This window comes from Dromiciops gliroides, chromosome 6 (assembly GCF_019393635.1).
Source record: "Dromiciops gliroides isolate mDroGli1 chromosome 6, mDroGli1.pri, whole genome shotgun sequence".
In the NCBI taxonomy this organism is placed as follows: domain Eukaryota; kingdom Metazoa; phylum Chordata; class Mammalia; order Microbiotheria; family Microbiotheriidae; genus Dromiciops; species Dromiciops gliroides.
Genome location: NC_057866.1, coordinates 94131421 through 94155839, shown reverse-complemented (window position 1 = coordinate 94155839; position 24419 = coordinate 94131421). Strand labels below are relative to the sequence as shown.

At 37.0% G+C, this 24419-nt stretch overlaps 1 protein-coding gene across 1 annotated transcript in view; it reads left to right on the top strand.

Annotated features, from left to right (window-relative positions):
• The window catches only part of HTT (huntingtin), a 227109-nt gene that overhangs the window by 86258 nt on the left and 116432 nt on the right, over positions 1 to 24419 (top strand). The window contains 8 exon segments of the mRNA XM_043972228.1: positions 852 to 1003; positions 1431 to 1633; positions 5071 to 5197; positions 6653 to 6789; positions 8438 to 8548; positions 10516 to 10590; positions 15933 to 16156; positions 23865 to 23943. Of these exon segments, the coding sequence (XP_043828163.1) occupies positions 852 to 1003; positions 1431 to 1633; positions 5071 to 5197; positions 6653 to 6789; positions 8438 to 8548; positions 10516 to 10590; positions 15933 to 16156; positions 23865 to 23943 (1108 nt within the window).

Here is a 24419-nt window from a genome sequence, read left to right as displayed (position 1 = left end):
AATTAAAAGTATTTTAATATGAATTAGGACAACAAGCACTATTCACGTTGGATCCCTAATTTAGGAAGTACTTCAACTCTATTAGTCATTTCTTTAACAGTTGATTTCCATCACTATAGGTACCTAATAGCTTCAAGCTCATTTAAACCTTTTACAATTTTTTTAGTAGTTAGCAATCATTTTTTATTTACTTGGTTCAGGGAGGACTTTTGAGTGAGGAAATGTTCCAAAAAGCATGCTTAATTATGTAGTTATTGTAGTGAAATACAGTGCCATGGATTATGACATTTCATGTTTGTAGGCATGTATTTTCTCATCTACTATTTTAAGTTTTATATGAAATGACCAGTTGCTTTGTTATTAAACTTCACTTTATTTAGTTAAAATAATTGTTTTCTTTGAAGTGTTAATGTTACAGGAGTAGAATGTTGTAACTTAAAAACTGTGGCAAGGTACAGTCCCTCCCTTAAAGATATAGGTGGTATCGGGGGCAGCTAGATGGTGCAGTGGATAGAGCACCGGGCCTGGATTCAGGAGTACCTGAGTTCAAATCCGGCCTCAGACACTTAACGCTTACTAGCTGTGTGATCCTGGGCAAGTCACTTAACCCCAATTGCCTTACTTAAAAAAAAAAAAAAAGATATAGGTGATATCCCTCTTTTGAATTAAATTAGATCTTTTATTTTTAAATATTTTATGGTAATTTTGGGGTTTTTAGGAACATTTAATGCCCATTTTGTTTTCCTTTTACAAATGTAAAACTGTATGGTTTCTCTGTTTTGAAAAGAGAAGGAAATCTTATCTGCTTTAGAAGATACTGTTGTGTGACCCTGTGAAATTTGTGCTTTCAGGGTTCCTCTGCTGAATCCCTCTGATGAGTCGAGGAAGAGCTGCACAGCTGGAATGGCTACAACAATTCTCACCCTGTTGTCTTCGGCCTGGTTTCCCCTGGATCTGTCAGCACATCAAGATGCAATCGTTTTAGCTGGGAATTTGCTTGCAGGTATTCTACAATGAAATTAGGCAGTCATCTCAGTCAGATTTCTCCAGAATCATTTTATCCATTGTGTGTGGTTTTTTTGCTTTCACAGTTTTTTTTGTGTATAAAAGAAACTATGAGGTCATTCCCTTAATAAAGAATTCAGACTTATTTCTAATCTCCACAAACCTTATTTATATGTTTACATATGTTGTAGCAATCATTCTGTAAGGATTGTTTTAAGTTAACCCCGTTCCCTTTTTTCTACTCATTTAACCACAAGTAGGCACTTCCAGTGTAAATAGTGTCTAGAAGCCTGACTTGAGAGTCAGGAAAATCTGGGTTCAAGTCCTTCCTCTGCCAGATATTGGCTGTGTGATAGCTCTCTGGGATTGCAGACAGAACAGGTTCCTATCTTGATAGTGAAGTAACAAGGTTGATGTGCTTGCAGCTAGTGCCCCCAAATCTTTGAAAAGCCCATGGACTGCAGAAGATGAAACCAATCCAGGAGCCACGAAACAAGAAGAGCCGTGGCCAGCCTTGGGAGACGCATGTTGGTTTACGATGGTAGAGCAGCTCTTTTCTCATCTGCTGAAAGCCATTAACATCTGTGCTCATGTGTTGGATGATGTTACTCCTGGGCCAGCAATAAAGGTATGTTTCTTACAGTGTCAAACACAATAACATATTTTGTAAAGACATGGTTGTTTTCCAGTTATGACATGACTTACTCCTTCTGTCCCAGTGCTATATGGTGGAAAAAATGGAGGGTTTGAAATCAGTTCAAATCCCAGATTTGCCACTTACTATGTATGTGGCTTTGGATCAGTCACCTTGCCTCTCTGGATCTCAATTTCCTCATAGGTAAAACAAGGCAGTTTTACTAGATGTGGGCTTGAAGTTTCCTTCCAGCTCTAAATCTTTGATCCTATTTGAAATACATTGAATGAAAAATTAATTTGATAAAAGTACTAAATTTAAGATCCCTTCCTAATATTATTTTTTGTTTTAAGATTTTATTGATGACTTTTATATTTAGTACTCTGGTCATATCCCTGTATTTCTTCTCCCTATAGAATCTTCTTTTGTAACAAATAAAAACTGTTAAGTATGACTGTATTAGCAACTGAAATTGAAAAACATAATCAACATACTGTACCAATAGACTTCTATGTCTCTACCAAGATGAAAAAGTACTCACAATAAACTTTTAATTGATATATTTGTTTTTACATCACCTAAATGTCCCAGTGGATCCCTTTTCCTAAATTCTGCCATTGATATATTTCCTTAAAACAAAGAGGAAGAAAATTTAATTCAGCAAAACTAAGCTATGTATCAAAAATATCTTGCATCTTCCACATTCAGACTGTGTTTAATACTTATGGTCTCCTACTTCGAAGAAGCTGAGGGAGATATTTTTTCTCTCTCTCTCTCTTTTTTTTTTTGGTGAGGTAGTTGGGGTTAAGTGACTTGCCCAGGGTCACACAGCCAGTAAGTGTCAGGTGTCTGAGTCTGGATTTGAACTGAGGTCCTCCTGAATCCAGGGCTGATGCTTTATCCACTGTGCCACCTAGCTGTCCCTCTGTCTCTTTTTTCTTTCTTTCTTTCTTTTTTTTTTTTTCCCTTTTGCGGGGCAATGGGGGTTAAGTGACTTTCCCAGGGTCACACAGCTAGTAAGTGTCAAGTGTCTGAGCCGGATTGTGAACTCAGGTACTCCTGAATCCAGGCTGGTGCTTTATCTACTGCACCACCTAGCTGCCCCCTCTGTCTCTTTTTTTTGACCTGTGATTCTTATTTGAAATGGCTCCTGTTTATTTGAGGCTTTTTCATCTGCAAAATGCTCTCTTTGTAACATGCCTGTGATAGAGGTATTGTGCAGTACCCCAGGATCTTAGAGCTAAAGCTAGAAAGTTACCTCAGAAAACTATCTCATACAACCTCCTCATGTTAGAGAGAAGAAAACTGAAAATCAGGATGGTGAAATGATTTTCTGAATAATACACATTTTTTTTATCATATCAACTGTTTAAATGGTCATTTTTCACTTTTTTCTACAAATAAGTCTCATGTATTCCCAAACTAGATTATTCAATGTGATTGATACTATCTAGAATTATTTACGTTTAGGAATTAATTGAAAAGTAGGGATGTAAGCATCTAGAAAATTTTCCTTCCTCAGATTGGCAAAATTGATTTCTCCCATATTGTATTAAGTGAAGGTTTGCCAGGGGTGGGGGGGGGGTTCTTTGCATTTAAAAAAAATTAAATTTTTTTTTTCAATCAGCAGAATTCTTTCTTCTGTCTCTACCATCACCCCTATTCAGATAGAAAAAACCCAAATGCTACCATACAAATATGTATGGTCAAGCAAAACAAATTTTTTCACTGGCCTTGTCCTACAAGGGAAACACACACATATACATTCACATATACACACATCTCATTTTCCACTTTAATTCTTTTACTTCTCTATCTGGAGGTAGGTAGCATGTTTCAGCAACTAGGAGGTACAGTGGATAGAGCATTGGGCTTAATTCCAATATAGCTTCTTTTTTTTTCCCCCAATATAGGTTCTAATACTTACTAGCTCTGTGAGTTGGCAAGTTCCTTAACCTCTGTTTGCCTCAGTTTCTTCATCTCTATAATGGGATAATAATAGTACCTACCTTTGAGGGTTGTTGTGAGGATCAGATGTGATAATATTCCCAAATTCTCAGTGCAGTGAACATTGTAGGTGCTATATAAATGTTATTATTAATTGCAGTTTGTCATTATTCTTATCAGAATATATACTTTAATTACATAAATTGTTCACTGGTTCTGTGCACGTCACTCTGCATCAGTTCATAGAAGTATTCCTAGGTTAATCTGAAATCATCTTCTTCATCATTTCTTACAAAACAATAATATTGAATTCTTTCTTTCTGGATGCCTCTGGTATTTTTTCTTTGAACTGGATGTTCTGGATTTTAGTTGTAATGTTTCTAGGACTTTTCATTTAGAGTTTCTTTCAGGAGATGACTAATAGTTTCTATTTCTATTTTGCCCTCTGCTTCTAAGAGACAGCTTTCTTTTAAGATTTCATGAAACAGGGTATCTGTATTGTGTGTGTGTGTGTGTGTGTGTGTGTGTGTGTGTGTGTGTCTGTCTGTCTGTCTGTCTGTCTGTCTGTCTGTCTGTCCGTCTGTCTTTCTGTCTTTCTCTCCCTCTCCCCTTTCAGGTAGTCCAGTGACTTAAATTTTTTCTCCTTGATCTGGAGTTGATCGTTGAGTTGATCAAAGTTTGAATCTTTGAAAGTTTAAGACTTTCTAAATTGTTCACTTATACAAAGGTGTTCTAGTATAAATTGTTCTGTTTCTACTCACTTTACATCACTTCATAGAAATTTTTCCAAATTTCTCTAAAACCATTTCTGTCAAAATTTCTTACAGAATAATAGTATTCCATCACATTCATGTACCATAATTTGTCAGTCGTTGCCCAATTAGTGAGTACTTCCCCCACTTTCGTTTCCAGTTCTTTGACATCGTAAAAAGATCTGCTATAAAATACTTTTTGTACCAATGGGACTTTTTTTTAGGGGGTATTGTAAGGCTGAGGTCCACAGACTCTCACATGGTCCATGGATAGATTTCAAGGCATTTGAGAGCTTACAAAACTTAAAGATGGGGGGGGGGATTTTCATCTTTTAGTCTAACTTTGATTTCCTTTGTAATCCTGTGTTTTTTTGTGTTATCCATTTAAAATGGAACTTTCTTCACCGTTGAATGGCTTCACCAGAAAGCTAAAGAGGCCCAAGATAAAAAAGTTTAAATAACTCTGCACTTCAGCAATAGAGAAATAAGACCAATTATATTATCTTTATATTTGTGGAGAATCTTTTTCTTCCTCTCATTAATTTCTCTGATTTTTCTTTGGTAAATGTTTACTAATATAGTCCATAGAATACTTGTGATTTTTAAAAGATGAATTTTAAGTTGTTATTGGGTATGGTCTTTTTGGGAAGTAAAAGTTAAGATTTTGAAAACTTTTAATTACTTGATTAAAGATTACCATGTTGGCATAATATTCTTGTTTTTCTGATTTAGGCAGCCTTACCTTCTCTAACCAACCCACCTTCTCTAAGTCCAATCCGTCGGAAAGGAAAAGAAAAAGAACCAGGAGAGCAGAGCTCTGTACCACTGAGTCCCAAAAAAGGCAATGAAGCTAGCCCAGGTATGGTAAAGAGGGTATTTGGTGGCAGAATATGACTCGTAAAATTGTAACTTGCTCATTATAGTGATGTAAACATCTAAAATGTGGAAATTGAAATACTAAATAACATTCGAATTAGGAATTTTTAGGTTTATGGTTTGGGGAAATATCAATAATATTTTTTAAAGGACTTTTTAGTTAATCTACTAAGTAAATCCCATGTCTGTTATACCACTGATTCCCAGTATTTATTAAATTTTGTTAAGATTTTTCTCTATGAAAAATGAATGTTATCTTGGAGAAAACTGTCTACCTGAATATATATTTTTGTGTAGTGCAACTTTATGATTAATAATAATAATGCTAATGATGATTAGTATTTACAGAGCACCTAATAATGCTGTAGTGCTAGACACTATGGTAAATGCTTTACAAATATTATCTCATTTGATCCTTACAACACTCTGGATAGTAGATAATATTATTATTCTCATTTTGCAGTTGAGGAAACTGAGTGAAGCAAGGTTAATTGATTTGTCCAGGGTCACACAACTAGTGTCTGAGGACTGATTTGAACTCGGGTCTTTCTGACTCTAGGACTAGGACTTGATCTATTGCATCATTTCACTGCTTCTCTTATATGAATAATGTATAAATGTATTAATGTATAAATAAAATAAATAATAATATAGAAGCAACTTAATCTGCAAGACAATGAGGTATCACCAAAGCCCTTTGACCCTGGTTATGCAAAGGATTAATGAGTCAGGAAAAAGTGTGTATTCATGGGACACAGTGAAAGTCTTTGTATAGCTGCCTGATTATACAGCTCAGTCTTAGAATTTCCAATTTGATTATGTATTGGAAAATAGCCCTGTTTTTTCCATTCATAATTTATTTTAGGTTTATAATTGGCCATTTTATTTAAGTTACTGTTTTTTGAGATTAGATTATAGTGCCCAGCACATGGCATTGCACACCTTAAGTACCTAATAGATAAATTTGTTGTAAGTATGAAATGTGGGGTACAATTAATTTTAGATGGCAATGTATGTTTTTATACCCCTTATTTTATTCCTTTAGTTCTCTTGGTGTTTAGTTATTATTTCACTGATATGTGATTCCATTGTTGTCTGTGTAATTGCTCATGCTGATGCAGATCACTACCCCTTTCTGTCTTAGCTAATGATTTCATGAGTTGCTAATTCATCCACAAACCTAGTGACATGCCATACTATGCTTAGTTAGATTGATCTTTAAAAAAAGACCCAATATATATCACTTGGCCTATGCAAGAAGCCATCCCTGCATGTAATTTACTTCAGAGAACCCAGCCTTTCTTTACTTCACCAAAGGGCTGGCCTTCCAAAAAGGACTGGTCATCATTTGTATTTATTCAGGAAGTTAAAATAAAGGCTTTATGTTTGATTTAATTCTACACTTGTGCTTTGCCTTATGTTGTATTATTTTTAATAGCTCCTAGGTCTTCTGACCCCTCTGGACCTGCTATAACAAGCAAATCATCATCATTGGGAAGTTTTTATCATCTTCCTTCTTATCTCAAGTTATATGATGTTTTAAAAGCTAATCATTGCTAAACTATAAGGTATAATGCATAGCTTTCTTTCTGGTTGTTTGTAGTTCAGAATATGAGAACCCTATTGTTGTATTCAGTCTTATGTATACAGAGAAATCCCAGGATCATATGGTAATAATGCTAACTCCAATTTTAATAGCGTTTTAGGTTTTACATATATTATTTCTTACAACAGTGTTGTAAAATAGAATACTACTGATCCATTTTACCAGTTAGGAAACTGAAGTACAAACATATGGTGACTTGTCCAAGGTTAGATGACTAGTATTAGGATTAGAATCCAGCTCTTCTGACTGTAAACTGAGTGATCTTAAGATCACTGTATCACAAATGTAAAAATAGAGAGTAACTTATCTAGAGATTGTTTTTCTAGTTAGTGGTAGATAAGTGGTGGTCTTTTGAATGCCTAAGTAGTTGTCATAAAGCCCTTTCACTAACATCCTAAATTAAATTATTCTCTCTGTGGGGTTTTATTGACTCTTAGTTGATATAAAGTTCTGTTACATTTTCTGACCTTTATGCCTATTTTCCTCTTAAAAGGCTAAAAACCAGTTGGGTCCTTGGACTGATCAGCAATGAGATTTGCTTTATACTCTGAATACAAAATCCTTTAAAGTCTTAAATTGCAGCTTTGAAAATGATGGGATTAAATTTTTTTTTTCTTTTGGCGAGGGATTTTGGGGTTAAGTGACTTGGCCAGGGTCACACAGCTAGTAAGTGTCAAGTGTCTGAGGCTGGATTTGAACTCAGGTACTCCTGAATCCAGGGCGGGTGCTCTATCCACTGCACCACCTACCTGCCCCAGTAATGGGATTTTTGAAAAGCAAAAAGGGAAAACAAACTCTACAGCAGCAACAATGAATAAAGAGAAGTTTCAGCCATGATCTAGTATGTCTGAACTTCATGAAAGTTGTTCATTATTGCTGTAGGGATCAGAAAGTATTGGCTACATTTTTGTATCAATTACAACCTTTTCCAAGCTACTTAGAGAATGTTGCTTAGGGCCTATTAGTAAGAATCTTTTCTTTTAAATAAAAGGGGGGCAGGAGCTGTGGGGTATAGTCTCTTTAAAATAATGGTATTCTTATGTTATCCCCCTCAGTAAATATTTAAGGAACTTTGTATCAAAAGCTTTTACTGTGGAGATGTAGCAGCTGTGTATGGGAAACATTGGGCTTGGAATGGGAAGGCATGAGTTTTAGTCTCAGCTTTATTATATATGAGTTTTGTGACATTTAGGAAATAATAGATGGATCATAAGAGATCATTTGTTCTCCCAGTGGTGGGTCAACCTAATTTTACAGATGATGGATGACTGTCACACCAGAATGATGATATGAATTGTCCAGGGTCATATAAAGAACTTCAGGTCTCATTTTTGTGGCATAGAAGGAGAGCTTTGACTATTAGGGGATAGGGGCTGGAACAGTGGTGTCACTGGCATAGAAAACTCCCACTACCAAAGTATGCAGGCTAATATCTTCTCTTCAACTTAATGTCATACACAGTGGCCTAGAGTTTTGAGAATTTAAGTAAGTTGTTTCTGGCCACACAGCCAGCATATGTAAGAGGCGGGACCTGAATCCAGGTCTTCCTGATGCCCTACTGCTTTTTAGTTTTAATATTTCCCTGTAAATAATACTACTTTATCCCTACCTTCTAAGGTTACATTGGATCTTCAGAATACCAATGAAAAGTTTGGGGGGTTTCTTCGTGCTGCCTTGGATGTCCTTTCACAGATTCTTGAACTAGCAACCTTGCAGGATATTGGCAAGGTATGTAGTTAATTTCTTAATAAACCATGCCTTATTTCAGATCTTTCTGTTGAAATGCTCATAGCACAATGTTTTCTAGAGTTTCTCAAAATATATTCAGCCTTCCAGATGAGTAAAAACAATTAGAAAAAAATGAACTGGAGAAAACAGACACTCCTCATATTTATGCCTCCCACATGGTCAATCATATGTGAACAGATCTAGCCATCTTTCCATTATACCATACTGCTCCTCTCTCTATACAAGACTGTATGGTCACCTGGATTCATCAATACAGAATTTAGGTCTTAGGGGATTGAAACTTAATTTCTAGGTAAAAATTTTTCTTTGTGATGTAGAGTATCCTTATTTCTAATAACTCTCCTATAATCATTGTCCTTATAGTATGAGGGAATAATATCCCTACTATCTTAGGGCTTTTCTGAGCAAGTGTTTTTTATGTTATTTTCTGATCGTTTAAATTATCTTTTTAAGTGAGCCCTGATCTGTGACTTCTAAATGTAATCTGCTATTGTGCCCCTTTCCTAATATCACTCATTACATAGAAACCTCTATTGTTAGACTACTACTTATAGTTCTTTTCAAGCTGGTTGGGGGTCCTAAAACAGGGGTATTTGCTGATGTGTTCCTGACTCTTTCTATTAGAAAGGAGGTTGAGGACCATGTTTCCACATCTGCAACTCAATCTAAAAAGTTCACATAAGTATCTGAATCTCAATACCTGAATCCTGGGAGTGGAGGGTGCCTTAAGCTATGATTAGTTTTTCACAACAATACTTGTAAAGAATCTTCATAGGGACAAAGAAAGGGTAAATCAGGATTTGTGATTTTGTTGGTATAGGACTCCCTTCATGAATGCAGTTAACCACCTTCTCTACAGTTTATAGTCTTAGAACCAAGCTTCTTTTAAACTATGGGGGTCACAACCCCGTATGTAGTCACATAACTGAATTTGGGTTGCAAAAATATTCGGCAGTGAATATTTGATTTGTATACATACTTTATATACCTAATACCCAGGGATCGCATAAAAATTTCTGCAGCGAAAAGGGGCAAGTGGAAAAAGTTTAAGAAGCCCTGTCTTAGAGGATTACCTAGGACCTTGAGAGGTTAAGCAGCTTGTTCAGTGTCACATAGCCAGACAGAGGCAGGATTAAGAATTAAAAATAGACTAGTTTTAAGAGAACTAACTTTATTTGTGAGACCATTTGTGATCGGAGCAACTCTTACTTGAATTTAAAAGTCATAAATGCAATCCTGAAAAGGGGGTCTTTAACCAGTCACAGTTGTTCAGATAGTATCTATGGATAGTCAGACCATGGATTTTTAAGACAAAAGAATATTTAACTTTTGGATTCATAAAATTACATTGAGAGAAATCAAAAATAACAGCTACACATTTTTGATTAATTGAGTGGGTGTGGTGGATTGAGGTAAGTAGGCAAGTTGAACAGGTATGAATGTTAGTTCAAGTATATCACGTTATTACAACGCCCTTGGAGTTGTCTTTACTCACTTCCCTTTTTGGTTTTCTCAAGTGGTCAGAAAACACATTGGAAAAATAATGTAACCAAATTAATAGCAGAGCCATCTGAGTGTTAAAATCAAACTATCATCATTCAGTCATCAGATGTTTTAAAAAACTACTATGTACAAGGTGCTCTCTCTATTGTAGATTTTTCTTAATCTTTTTGGTCTTTGAAGGAATCACCATTCATTTCACATTTTTCCTGCATTTAATATACTAGATACATTTCACATTTGAAACTTGTTGTTCAGTAGACTGTATTCAGTCCAGCAGGTGATGTGGGGACTAACAGCATGCCCATGAGATTTGCCAGTAAAATTGATGCAAAAAAATAGATTAGGCCCTTGATTCGTGCTGAATATCCTAATAAACAGATAATAGTCGTTATTTATGACATCTGATGCTTTTTTTTAATTTTTTTGGGGGGGTATATTGTGTGTTGAAGAAATCTTGGGGATACCTGAAATCCTGTTTCAATAGAGAACCTACAATGGCTACTGTTTGTGTTCAACAGGTGAGGAAATGATTATCTACTTTTCTCACCTCCACATTTCTCTGTGGCTTTCTACTGCATTTACTATTTGGATTATGATTGTTAGACAACTGTGATGCATGGGTTCTAAATTCTTTTCTTTTGGGAAGGGGTTCTAAATTCTTTTTCTGTGTGAAGTTGTATAATTAATATTTGTAGGAGAGAATTTTCTGCTATTAGGCACATGATTAAGATGCTGCTTGATGCAATGGTTACAGGGTTGGACCTTGAAAGAACCCAAGTCCCAAATCCTGCCCATACACTCAGTAGCTCTGTGACCCTGGGCCAGTCATATAATTGTTCTGAGTTTCAGTTTCTTTTGTAAAATACCTCCCACATTTGTTGTGAAAATCAGAAGGGATAATTTATGTAAAGCCATTTGCTATCCTTAAAGCTATATAAAAATATTAGCTATTATGATTCTGTTAGGGCTAAGCCCCCTAAAAGTTTGTGGCCTTAATAGTAGTTACCACTTTATTTTTTTTTTTAAGTGAGGCAATTGGGGTTAAGTGACTTGCCCAGGGTCACACAGCTAGTAAGTGTCAAGTGTCTGAGGCTGGATTTGAACTCAGGTACTCCTGACTCCAGGGCCGGTGCTCTATCCACTGCGCCACCTAACTGCCCCGTAGTTACCACTTTTAACAAAGACAAGTGTTCTTTGAAAAGTTAGTGATATTCAATTTCTGCAGTTCACTCATTCACTCCAAGCTGCTTTCTTAAGCTTTATTAGTTATTCATTTCACATTCTTCTTTTCTGTGATTGGATGTATATTTATGACATTCATTTGTGTTCTGTCTTGTCTATACTTTAATATAATCATAGTAAAGCCTTTACTAATTACTGATAGGCATTCTTATCTTCCCTTCCTCTTTGCCCCTTCTCCTCTTCCCCCATCCCTGTTTCCTCTTCCTCTTTTTTCTCCCTCCTCCCTTTTCTCTCTTTCTCTTTCTCTCTCTACTCATAATTGTTTTTTACAGTGACCACTAGTCTTTTTGCCCTTTATATTCTTTCCTGTCTTCTGAACCATTAAATCACATATCATTTTTTCCTCTTTCTCCCATGACATTCTCAAGTTAAAATGGCAGTTTACCTGAATCTACTTATTGATTATTTTTTTCATGTATCCTTTTCATCTTATTTCTGGCAGTTCCCATCATTATACCTCCTAAAAACTTCCTACAGTGGGCCCAAAATATATCCTACTATACTTACATACTTACCATATTTGATTGTAAGCTTTTTTGTAAGGATTGTGTTGTTTTCATCTTTATAGACCCAGTATAATAGTTGTATTGTGTTGTCCATTAAATGAGAAACTATAATAAAAAGCTTTTATTACTTTTAAATGAATATATTTTATTAATTATAGTACCATCTCTTTATACATTTGAAAAATATTAATACCTCTTGTGAGATATTATATATTCAGTTTCCAGAAGGTATGTTTATTCTACTGAATCATAGTACTTATATTGTTGGAGTTAAAGATCAATATGACAGTGCCTGTTATACATGTGTGGTAAGTGCCCTTGCAACTCTACTTCTTAGCCTCCAACCTTACCTGGATTCCAGGTGCATGCTCCATAGGGTGGGAACTCCTAATTTAGGATGAGTGTCATTAACTAGAAAAAGTTATGCCCTAGAAGGCAAAGAGGTAGAACAATAAATCACTCATCATAGGTTTCCACCTGTATCAAAATCCTCATGACAAGGAAGGACAGTTAAGCATCCTTCTTGAGGGGGAGGAGAGAGAGAGAGAGAGAGAGAGAGAGAAAGAGAGAGTGTGTGTGTGTGTGTGTGTGTGTGTGTGTGTGTGTACATGTACATATATACGTATGTATGAACACTGTGGGGAGCTCTTTTGAATTAGTCTTTGCACATAGGCTTTTAATATTTGATATATTATTTGTTATGCATTTGGTCTCACCTCTGACACCAAGGGCCTATGTTTTTTGAGGCAGCTGACTATGGTTAGTGATTATTTATAGCCCGTTGGTGTAGAATACAGCAAAGCCAACTGGCCTTCAAGGGAGAAAACTCATGAACTTGATCTTTTAATCAATACCTAAATCCTTAAATGTCCATAAACTCTGCTAGAATATGAACACATAGAAATGTACTGTATACAAAGTAACAGCAATATTGTAAGATGATCAGCTGTGAATGACTTAGCTGTTTTCAGCAATACAATGATCTAAGACAACTCTGAAGGACTTAGGAAAAATGCAATTCATCTCAGAGAAAGAACTGATGGAATCTGAATTCAGATTGAAGCATTTTTTTTTAGTTCATTTTCTTAAGTTTTTTTGTCTGTTTTCTTTCACAACCTGACTAATGTGGAAATGATTTGCATGACTACACACGTGTAACTTATATCGAATTGCTTGTGATCTTAAGGGGGGGTGGGGAGGGAGGGAGATAATTTGGAACACAAAAGTTCTAAAACTTGATGTTAAAATTGTTTTTATGTGTAACTTGGGAAAAAATAATATTCTAAATAAGATAAATTAAGACTAGAGTATGAACACATAAACAAGTTACACACAGAGGTTAAACTTATATCCAAAACATCATAGGTTCACAGATTTAGATATGCAGGGGACCTTGGATATCATTGAGTCCAATTCTCTGCCTTCACATTTACAGATGAGGAAACTGAATTACAAAGTTTAAGTGACTTACCTAGGGTTATACCCAGGTCTTCTTGACTTACAGACCAGTGCCCAAGCCACACTATGTCACAACAGTTTTGCTGTTCTTTAGTAATCCTGATTTGGATTATATTCAGTTGACACAAAGCTTGAAGGCATACATAATATGTTGTATGAATGAGTCAGGATATGAAGATATTATGGCAGGCTGGAAAATTGTGCTGGATTTAATCAAATGAGATTTAAAAGTAAACCCTCTATTATAGTCCAAAACAAACAAACAAACAAACAAACCAGTGCTGCAATTATCAGATGGGAGCAGAATGGTTAGACAACAGTTTGTGGGGAAAAAGCTCTGGGGAATTTCAAGACAATACTTGTGAATCAGCTGTTGGATGTAGTAGCCAAAAAAAGCTGAGGTGATCATTAGACTTCATTCAGGGAAACATTGTGTCCATAACAAGGTAACTGATAGTCTCCTTTTCCTTTGTAATGATCAGATCATATCACATTCATTTCTGTGTGCCATATTTTAGGAAGGACATTGATGAGCCTGAGAGCATCTTGAGTGATGTGACCAGAATGGCAAAGGACCTTGAGATCATGCTATATGAGGATTGGTTGGATGAAGTAGTATGTTTAGCTTGGTGGAGAGAAGACTTAGGGCATATGTACTTCAGTATCTTAAGTATTTTCACTTTAAATGGAAGATAAATTAGACTTGTTCAACTTATCATCAGAAGATAAAAGTAGGATTAATGAGTAAATACTGCAACAAAGCAATTTTGGGCTTGATCAAAGCTCAACAACTATTTAAAAAATAGTTAATGAATTGGTCTTGCTTAATTCAACACCCCACCTCCCCCCACCTTCCCTGTACTATTTCAATTGTTGATCATTCTTTTTCTTCTTCTCCTTGTCCTTTTTTTTTTTTAAATACTATCTCTTATCTGCTTTGATCCCCATCCTTTCTCTTTCTGTCTGTTGGGCTCTTCTTTGCCATCAGCCTTCTGGTTACTGTTAGCTTTAGGAGATTTAAAAGAGCTGCAACTCTTTTTTCTTCATCCCACCCCATTATGTTGAACACAGTTTATTCTGTGTTACCCAGTATTTTATCAACATACTGGTAGTTTAGTTGCTTTTAGTTCTACTATTTTGGGGAATGGGACCATATGAGGGAATTGATTGTCAGGTGGGTACAAAAGATATGCTTCCCCAGTAGCTTTTGGCTGAAAAGCTTGGGCTTAAAACCTGTTTTCATTAGTGGAATGGGACAAAAGCAGGAGTTGGAAAGTTTGTGTTTGGGGGCAGGAGGGAGGATTCTGGGTGGGATGTGTAGATGGTGGAAATAAAGACGGCTCGATAAGATGTGAAGCACGGTCTGGTCTAGGACTGGCTAAATAGAGTAGAATAAATGAGTTTGCTTTTACTCACCAGTCAGGACAGCCTTTTCCGAGGGTAGGAGTTCAACAGCTGAGTAGATTAACTTACTTACTTACTTTCTTTCTTTCTTTCTGGGCAATGGGGGTTAAGTGACTTGCCCAAGGTCACACAGCTAGTAAGTGTCAAGTGTCTGAGGCTGGATTTGAACTCAGGTACTCCTGAATACAGGGCTGGTGCTTTATCCACTGCACCACTTAGCGGCCCCCAAATTAGAATTTTACTTTCAGTTATTTCATTCAGCAAGCATTTCTTTATGGGGCAGTGAGGGTTAAGTGAATTGCCTAGGGTCACACAGCTAGTAAGTGTCTAGTGTCTGAGGCCAGATTTGAACTCAAGTCCTCCTGAATCCAGGGCTGGTGCTTTATCTACTGCACCACCTAACTCCACCCCCACCCCCCAATTAACTTTCTCTAGCCATGATCTTTGGAAGTCCATTTGATGAAAATTGTACTGCAAGGCAGTTGGCACAAAGATGGCTGGGGTAGACAACTAAATGCCAGACTTGGATCATGTTTATTTTGACCTGACTGTGTTACACCTTTTTAAAGGCTTATAATCCTAAGGCCTTTTTAAGGATATTAACCAGGAGTTAATTGAAGCTGAGTAAAGGACATTGTGTGAGACTCTTGTTTAAAGATTAGAGAAACCTCTAGTGCTAATGCCTTCCCTCCTAAAATCGCCTTCTATCTCTTTTATTTCTGTTTGTACATGTTGTCTCCTCAATAGACTATAAGCTCCTTCAGGTCACAGACTGTTTTGCTTTTGCCTCTCGTTCTTTCGTAGTGCCTGGTAATAATAGGCACCTGATAAATACTTACTGATTGAACAATGTTTATAGGTCACTAAAATTCAGCATAGCTGATTTTGGCTGAGAACAAATGCTCTATACACTTCCTCTGTTAGCCTCACACTGCGGGGTGAGATAAGGCTGCACCAAAGCCTGATAATATAAAAATTTTATTGAAAAGAACAGGTCCTTACATTCACATTTTGATTTAAGGTGAAAGTGAAATCCACTCCATAGAGTTTCACTGCTCAATTCAAGGTTTGAGTAGCTTTTTTTGTTGATCTTTTTATAAAAGAGACTTAATAACTAGGTAAATGATCTTTTGGTATAATATACTCAGGGATGATTTGGATACTTTTGGAATGAGGAGAGGGACTTTAAGGTGTCGTGACTGAAAATATTATAGAAAGTATTAATTGTGGTTTCTGTTATTTTCCTTTAGTTGTTGAAGACTCTGTTTGGGACAAACTTGGCATCACAGTATGATGGCTTATCTTCCAAACCCAGCAAATCTCAAGGAAAGGCCCAGCGTTTGGGTTCTTCTAGCTTGCGTCCTGGCCTTTATCATTATTGCTTCATGGCACCATATACGCACTTTACACAGGCCTTGGCTGATGCTAGTTTGAGGAATATGGTCCAAGCAGAACAAGAACATGATACTTCTGGGTAACAACAATTTTTTCACAATATGCTATAAGAATAATGGAATAATTACTTAGATTTTCCAGGGGGAAAGGGGAGCGGGGATCCTCTAAGGTAAGTAGAACAAGTATCTTTTATTTACATTTTCCAGTGCAGGAAACTGATCCTTAAAGGTGAGGTGAATTTCTTAAGGTCACATAGCCAGTAAGTATTAGAGTTGAGACTTGAATGCTGAATTTCTTATTCCTAGTACATTTTGGTTCTTCTGTACAGTTATTGTCATACATCAGAAATCCACAATTTTATTGGTGAAGGTACGTTGTTATATTTGTTTTATAGTCTTCATGAATTACTTTGGCTAAAAGATGTCATCAAATTTTGGCCAACTCTTTCTTTGCTAAAATCTTCTTTAAACTTAGGCTGATCTTCAAATAATTTTTGTTACAGATCTTTTTTTTGGAGGGGGTGGGGCAGTGAGGGTTAAGTAACTTGCCCAGGGTCACACAGCTAGTAAGTGTCAAGTGTCTGAGGCCAGATTTGAACTCAGATCCTTTTGACTCCAGGGCCAGTGCTTTATCCACTGCACCACCTAGCTGCCCCCGTTACAGATCTTTTAAAAAAAAGTTTTTATTCTCTTTTTTATATTACTGTCATTTCTTAATGACTGCCTTCTCTCCCAAATAGAACCTTTACCCCTACTAAATAAGTGTGGTCAAACAAAACAAACCAATACACTGTCCCTGTCTGAAAATTCATGCTTCATCACACACCTTGAGTTTATTAGCAGCCTTCTGAAATCATGATTAGACACTGCATTCATTAGAGTCCTTACATGTTTTTCTTTATGTTATTGTGGTACTTTACATTATTATAACCAACATGTTATTTTTTTTTCCTGTTCTGCTTACTTTCTTTTTTTTTTTTAGCAACAAACATTTATTTTATTTTCCATTTACCACGTAAGGGTAGTTTTCAACATTCATTTTCATAAGATTTAGAGTTCCAAATTTTTCTCCCTCCCTCCCTCCCTCCCTTTCCTCCCCCCTCCACAAGATCATAATCAGGTTATATATGTACAATCCACAAGTGTTCTTTTTATCAGTTCTTTCTATAGGGGTGCATAGTAAGCTTCCTCATTAGTTCCTTGGGATTGTCTTGGATCATTGCACTGCTGAGAGTAGTTAAGTCATTCACAATTGCTCATCGAACAATACATACACAATGTCCTCTCAGCTCTGCTCACTTCACTCACTATACATCGATGATCATTAGTCTTTTCAGGTTTTTCTGGGATCATCCTGTTTGTCATTTCCTGTAGCACAAGACCATTCCACTACAATCATATAACACAGCTTTGTCCATCATTCCTCAATTGATGGACATTCCCTCGATTCCCAATTCTTAGCCTCCACCAAGAGTTGCTATAAATATTTTTTGTACAAATTTTCCCCCTTTTCTCTTTTTCATGATTACTATTGTTAACTGTTTCCCTTCCATCCTATTCCCTTCCCCATGATATTTATTCTATTATCCATCTTCTTTCATCCTATCCCTCTTCAAAAGGGATTTGCTTTTGTCTGTCCCCTCCCCCACTCTGCCCTTCCTTCTCTTGCCCCTCTCTCTTTATCCCCTTCCCCTCCTATTTTCCTGCTGGGTTAGAGAGATTACTCCACCCAGTTGGGTGCATACATTATTCCCTCTTTGAGCCAATTCTAATGAGATTGAGGTCTTTGAGCCAATTCTGATGAGTGTTAGGCTCATTTATTGCCCAGATTAAATAGATTACTCCACCCAGTTGTGTGTGTGTGTGTGTGTGTGTGTGTGTGTGTGTGTGTTAGTCCCTGCTTGAGGCAGCTCTGATGAGTTTAAGGTCTTTGAGCCTTTTCTGATGAGTGTAAAATTCATTTACTGCCCTGCTCCTCTCCCATCTCTTCCCCCACTCCATAAGCCTTTTCCTGTTACTTTCATGTAGGATTTCACTTCTGTCCTTCCCCCTCCCCCAGTTAATTCCCTTCACCCCTCAATTTAACCCTAAAGATGTCATCATCTAGCTATGTGACACAGTGGACAAAGCATCACCCCTGGATCCAGGGGGATCCCAGCCAAAACCTGGCCTCAGACACAAGACAGCTGTTCACTGTATGACCCCAGGTATGCCCCTGAGCTCCAATTTTTTTATGGTTCTCTAGGGTCTTGTATTTGGAAGTCAAATTTGCCATTCACTTCAGGTCTTTTCATCACAAATATCTGAAATTCTTCTTTATCATTAAAGTCCCATTTTTTCTGCTGAAAGATAATGCTGAGTTTTGCTGGGTAGGCGATTCTTGGTTGTAATCCCATTTCCTTTGCCCTTTGGAATATCATATTCCATGCCCTCCGGTCCTTTAATGTAGAAGCTGCTAGATCTTGTGCTATCCTGACTGGGGCTCCACAGTACTTGAATTCTTTCTTTTTGTCACCTCGTAATATTTTCTCCTTGACCTGAGAGCTCTGGAATTTGGCTATAATATTCCTAGGAGTTTTTCTTTTGGGATCTCTTTCTGGAGGTGATTGGTGGATTCTTTCAATTTCTATTTTAGCTTCTTCTGGAATTTCAGGGCAATTTTCCCTGAGAATATCTTGGAAGTTGGTGTCTAAGCTCTTTCCTTGATCATGGTTTTCAGGTAGACCAATAATTTTCATATTATCTCTCCCGGACCTATTTTCCAGGTCAGCAGTTTTTCCCTCAAGATATTTCACATTGCCTTCTCTTTTTTTATTCATTTGGATTTGCTTTATTGTGTCTTGGTTTCTCATAAAGTCACTGGCTTCCATTTGTTCAATCCTAATTCTTAGGCAATTATTTTCATCAGAGAGCTTTTGTACCTCTTTTTCCATTTGACTTTTCAAGCTGTTGACTTTTTTCTCATGTCTTTCCTGCATCACCCTCATTGCTCTTTCCATTTTTTCCTCTACCTCTCTAACTTTATCTTCAAAGTCCTTTTTGAGCACCTCTATGGCCTGAGACCAATTCATATTTTTCTTGGAAGCTTTAGATATAGGGGCCCTGATGTTGACATCTTCCTCTGAGGGTGCCCCATGGTCTTCCTTGTTACTGAAGAAATTTTCTATGGTCCTCACATTTCTCTGTCTGCTCATCTTGCCTTTCTTTTACTTGACTTTTAGGTCCTTAAAGTGGGGCACTGTTTTTAGGCTGCAGTATCCTAAGCTTAAGAAGTCCTAGGTAGTATGATTTAAGGAGAATCAGGTTCTTCACTCCCCCGGCCTGTTTCCTGGTCCTAGATGACCCCCAGATCAACTTGCTAATCAACCAGCTTTGTGTGTTGTGGTTGTTAGCTCCGATGAGCCTGTGCCCCTCCCCAACCTGGGCCACTGCTACTCAAGCCTACCTCCCGGTTCTCAGCAGGGGTGTAAAATCCAAGTTCTGCCTTAGCACCGGCATAGACCCCTGTAGTCTTCCCCCTGCCCAGGGCTCAGCCCACTCACCAGACTCTGAGCTTAGTTCCAGACAACACTGGCCCTTCAGCTACTTAGGGTCTGGAGTTCTGATTCTCTGGTGAAGGCTTCCTGGGACTGGATCTGTGTCAGGGTGACTGTGGGGTTGGACTCAACTCCTGTATCAGCACAGCAGCATCCTCCTTCTGACCTTCCAAGCTGTTCTTGGTTAGAAGATGATTTCAGCACATTCTTCTGTGAGTTTTGCTGCTCCAGGCATTTTCCTATGACGTTATTTGGATGTTTTTTGGAGTGATCGTGGCATGAGTTCAGGAGCTCACTGCCTTTCCTCCGCCATCTTGGCTCCACCCTGGAAGTCTCTGCTTTCTTTCAGTTACATCAGTTTATATAAATCTTCTCAAGTTTCTTAGAATTTTTCATATTCATTGTTTCTTACAGTGCAGTAATATTGTATTATATTCATATACTAAAATTAGTGGCCACGCTCTTTTTTCCTGTTCCTTGCTTCTACATGAAATGCTTCTATGAAGTTTTGGGGGTTTTTTTTGCATAAATAAGACCTTTACTTCTGCCTTGCATGTCTTTGGACCATATGCTAGCTCTTGGTATCACAGGGTCAAAGGATATACAATTAAAGACTTCTAGAGTATAATTGTAAATTGTTTTTCAGAATGGTTGGCCCAAGTCAGTGCTCTATGAGCAGTTCATTAGTATACCCCTCTTCCCATCACTTCCTCCAATACCCGACCCTGTCCAAAAAAACCTACTACAATATTATTATTATTTTTTTTTTTTTTGCGCGGGGCAATGGGTGTTAAGCGACTTGCCTAGGGTCACACAGCCAGTGTCAAGTATCTGAGGCCGGATTTGAACTCAGGCACTCCTTAATCCAGGGCTGGTGCTTCATCCACTGCGCCACCTAGCTGCCCTACCTACCACAATTTTTATGGTCCTTTCTACTCTAACAGGTATCTGAAAGCTAGAACCAATCAGTCTTTGGACTTTCCTAGCAAAGGCTCAAGAATCATCTCAGTCCCACAGAGTTTTTTTTAGAGTAGGGCTGTTGGGGCACTATTGTCATATTCTTTATTAAACTGACAAGATATTGGAAGAGCAAATAATAATATTTAAATACTTATTGTTTGCCTTTAGTAGTAACCAAACGTATAAGAAAGCTGTTTCAATATATTGAAATTAAAAGGAATTTTCCGTTTCCAATATCTTGCATTTTCCTTTATTTTTATGTGATATTGTGTGGTAGTATACGGGTTGCACACTTCTGATAAACCAAGGTAGAAATACAATATTCCATGTAATATAGCATTAAACTAGTATATAGAGACATTTGAAGTAATATTGTGTCTTTTATAATTATCATGTTTTTCAAAGTTTTTCTTTTCTCTCCCCATTAATTTTTTTAAATAAATAAAAGTATTTTATTATTTTCCAGTTACATACAAGGATAGTCTTCAACATTTGTTTTCATAGGATTTTTAGTTCCAATTTTTTTTCCCACCCTCCCTTCCCTTCCTTCTCCCCAAGACGGAAAGCAGTCTGATATAGGTTATATATGTACAATCACGTTAAACATATTTCTGCATTAGTCATCTTGTGAAAGAACAATCAGAGCACAAGGGAGAAACCTCAAAAAAGAAGGGAAAAAAAAAACCAGCCCAAAATTAGAAACAATATGGTTCAATCTGCATTCATAACCCACAGTTCTTTTTTCTGGATGTTGAGAACATTTTCTATCATGAGTTCTTTGAAACTCTTTTGGATCATTGCACTGCTGAGAATAGCCAAGTCTCTCACCATTGTTCATCACACAATGTTGCTGTTAGTGTGTACAATGTTCTCCTGGTTCTGCTCCTCTCAATTAGCATCAGTTCATGTAAGTCCTTCCAGGTTTCTCTGAACTCCTGCTCATCGTTTCTTACAGCACAATAGCACAACATGTTTAGCCATTCCCCAACTGCTGGACATTCCCTCGATTTCCAATTCTTTGCCACTACAAAGAGAGCTGCTATAAATATTTTTGTACATGTGGGTCCTTTTCCCTCTTCTATGATCTCTTTGGGATACATACCTAACAGTTGTATTACTGGGTCAAAGGGTATGAACAGTCTCATAGTCCTTTGGGCATAGTTCCAAATTGCTTTCTAGAATGGTTGGATCAGTTCACAGCTCCACCAACAATGCATTAGTGTTCCAATTATTCCACAGTTTCTCCAACATTTATTATTTTCCTTTTTTTTTTTAACATTAGCCAATCTGATAGGTGTGAGGTGAGACCTCAGAATTATTTTAATTTGTATTTCTCTGATCGATAGTGATTTAGAACATTTTTTCATATGGCAATAGATACCTTTGATTTTTTCATCTCCCCATTCATTTGTGATACCTCTTTATATATTTACTGTCTTAATATAGTGTCTTTTACATAGGAAGTGTACTAAAAAAAATCTACCACCATCATACAATCATAACAGCAGTTGACATTTATATAGAACTTTTGGTCCAAGTCTGTGAATCATTCAAGTTGGCAACTCCTGGTTATGATACTACCTCCACCAGTGCAATTTGGCAGCTAGCCTGAATTTGATCCTCCTAGAGAGTTGTCAGGGTCACATGGATAGTTTGTGTCATAGGTGGTTATGTTTACTTATGTCCTTTTGTGTTTAAGGCAAGCATTCTGTTCCTTTCACCATACTCTCTCTTTGTAGTGAGTTATAGATTCACAATCACCTTTTTTTTTTTTAATGTATGAGGTATTTTATTTTTTCCACAATAACCTTTTGAAGAAGTAGTGTTGGAAATATTATCTCCATTTCTAAAAGATGAGGAAAGAAATTCCCCTGAGATGTTCACTCACTTGCTATGGTTAAGTGACTAGTGACAGGATCAGCATCTGCATCTGATCTTGGGACATTGTTTTCATTAATCTCACCACTCTACTGTTCTGTCTTTTTATTTATTGTAAGCTTATTATATATGATATGGATGATGATTTTTAGTTGTATTTGATAGTTACTTAAATAGTTAAAATAAGATGAGAATAGGAAAGTCATATGATTTGTTTTAGTATAAGCCAAAGCCCATTCATATTATATTTTAATTTGCAAATTTTGCCTTGGAATTCAGTATGCATTTGAAAAGCAAATCAAATTATGTCAGTCATTAAACATTTATTAAGCTCCTACTATGTGCCAGGAACTGTGGTAAGTTCTGGGTCTACGCGAAGGTGTAAGAGACAGTTCCTGCCCTCAAGGAGCTCACAGTCTAATGGGGGCTATGTTGGTAAAAATAATGTATTTTGTTCTTTTCAATGATTTGGTCAAAAAGATTATTGCAGTAAATCCTGTCAAACATGAGTTTTATAATTCACAGTTTAAGAAATAATAATATTTTTAATCATTATGATAAAAGACTCATTTAGTGTGCATGGTACACTAAAATTTTGGGTGGTGCTGTGGATAGAGTGTGGGGCCTGCAGTCAGGAAAACTCATCTTCCTGAGTTCACATCTGGCCTCAGATATTAGCTTTGTGATCCTGGACAAGTCACTTAACCCTGTTTGCCTCAGTTTCCTCATCTGTAAAATGAGCTGGAGAAGGAAATGGCTAAGAAAACTCCAAATGGGGTTATGAAGAGTTAGATAAAACTGAAATGATGGCACAAAATTACTTAAACTTTTTAACACTGTAAGTTGCAGAGTAGGCGCTGATTTATTGGGAGGGAGTGATTCCTCACTGGGAATTAACCTATACCAGTGAAATCACAAATCTGGTTTTGTTCCCCGCCCCCCCTTTTTTTTCCTTCGAGGCAATGAGGGTCAAGTGACTTGCCCAGGGTCACACAGCTAGTAAGTGTCAAGTGTCTGAAGCTGGATTTGAACTCAGGTCCTCCTGAATCCAGGGCCGGTGCTTTATCCACTGCACCACCTAGCTGCCCCAACAAGTCTGGTTTTAAATAAAATTTTGTCACTGTGATATTGAATACAAAATTGGTATGTGGGGAAGGAGGTAGTATGGAGTAGAGATAGCACTGAAGATGGGTCAGAGGACAGTCACTTTTTAGTTTCATCACCTTAGTTTCCTCATCTCTATAATGGTGACAATAATGTTTGTATTTCTTATTTTTTAGGGTTTTTGTGAGCAAATTGTTTCTATTCCTGAATGGTCTCTAGAAACATAGGCTTTTAACATATTGCTTGATGAATTTAAAAATAACTTCTGTGTGAGAGTGTTCATATGTTTAAAATTTTTTTTTTTAAATAGGTGGTTTGATGTGCTCCAAAAAGTGTCAACACAGTTGAAAACAAACCTTACAAGTGTGACAAAACACCGTGCAGACAAGGTAAATTCATAACATTGTTTTTTCAAAGGTACACAAGTGAACAGTGAGACTTCTTTAACACTAAAAGTCCTAAGTGGATTAGCAAGTCCAGGCCTTGGGGAACCCCTCACCTACCCTGTCTCAAACTCCCTTTGTTTAGTTTCCAATAAGAGCTGGCTGCTTACTCTAGTAATACTGAATAGGATACTGAAAACCTTTGGCCCCCAACCCTCATCTGCCTGAGATAAGCCCAGAATCCAATGTACCCCAGGTAGGCAGGTAGAACTGATTAGAGCTCTGGACTTGGAGTCACTAAGACTTGAGTTCAAATTTGTTCTCAGACCCTTAGTAGCTGTGTAATCTTTTTCTATCTTTGTTTCTTCATCTGTAAAAATGAAGACAGTACTTGTTTCCCAGAGTTATTGTGAAGATCAAATGAGATAATATATGTGAAGTACTTTGCAACTCTTAAAGCAATATATGAATGCCAGCTATTA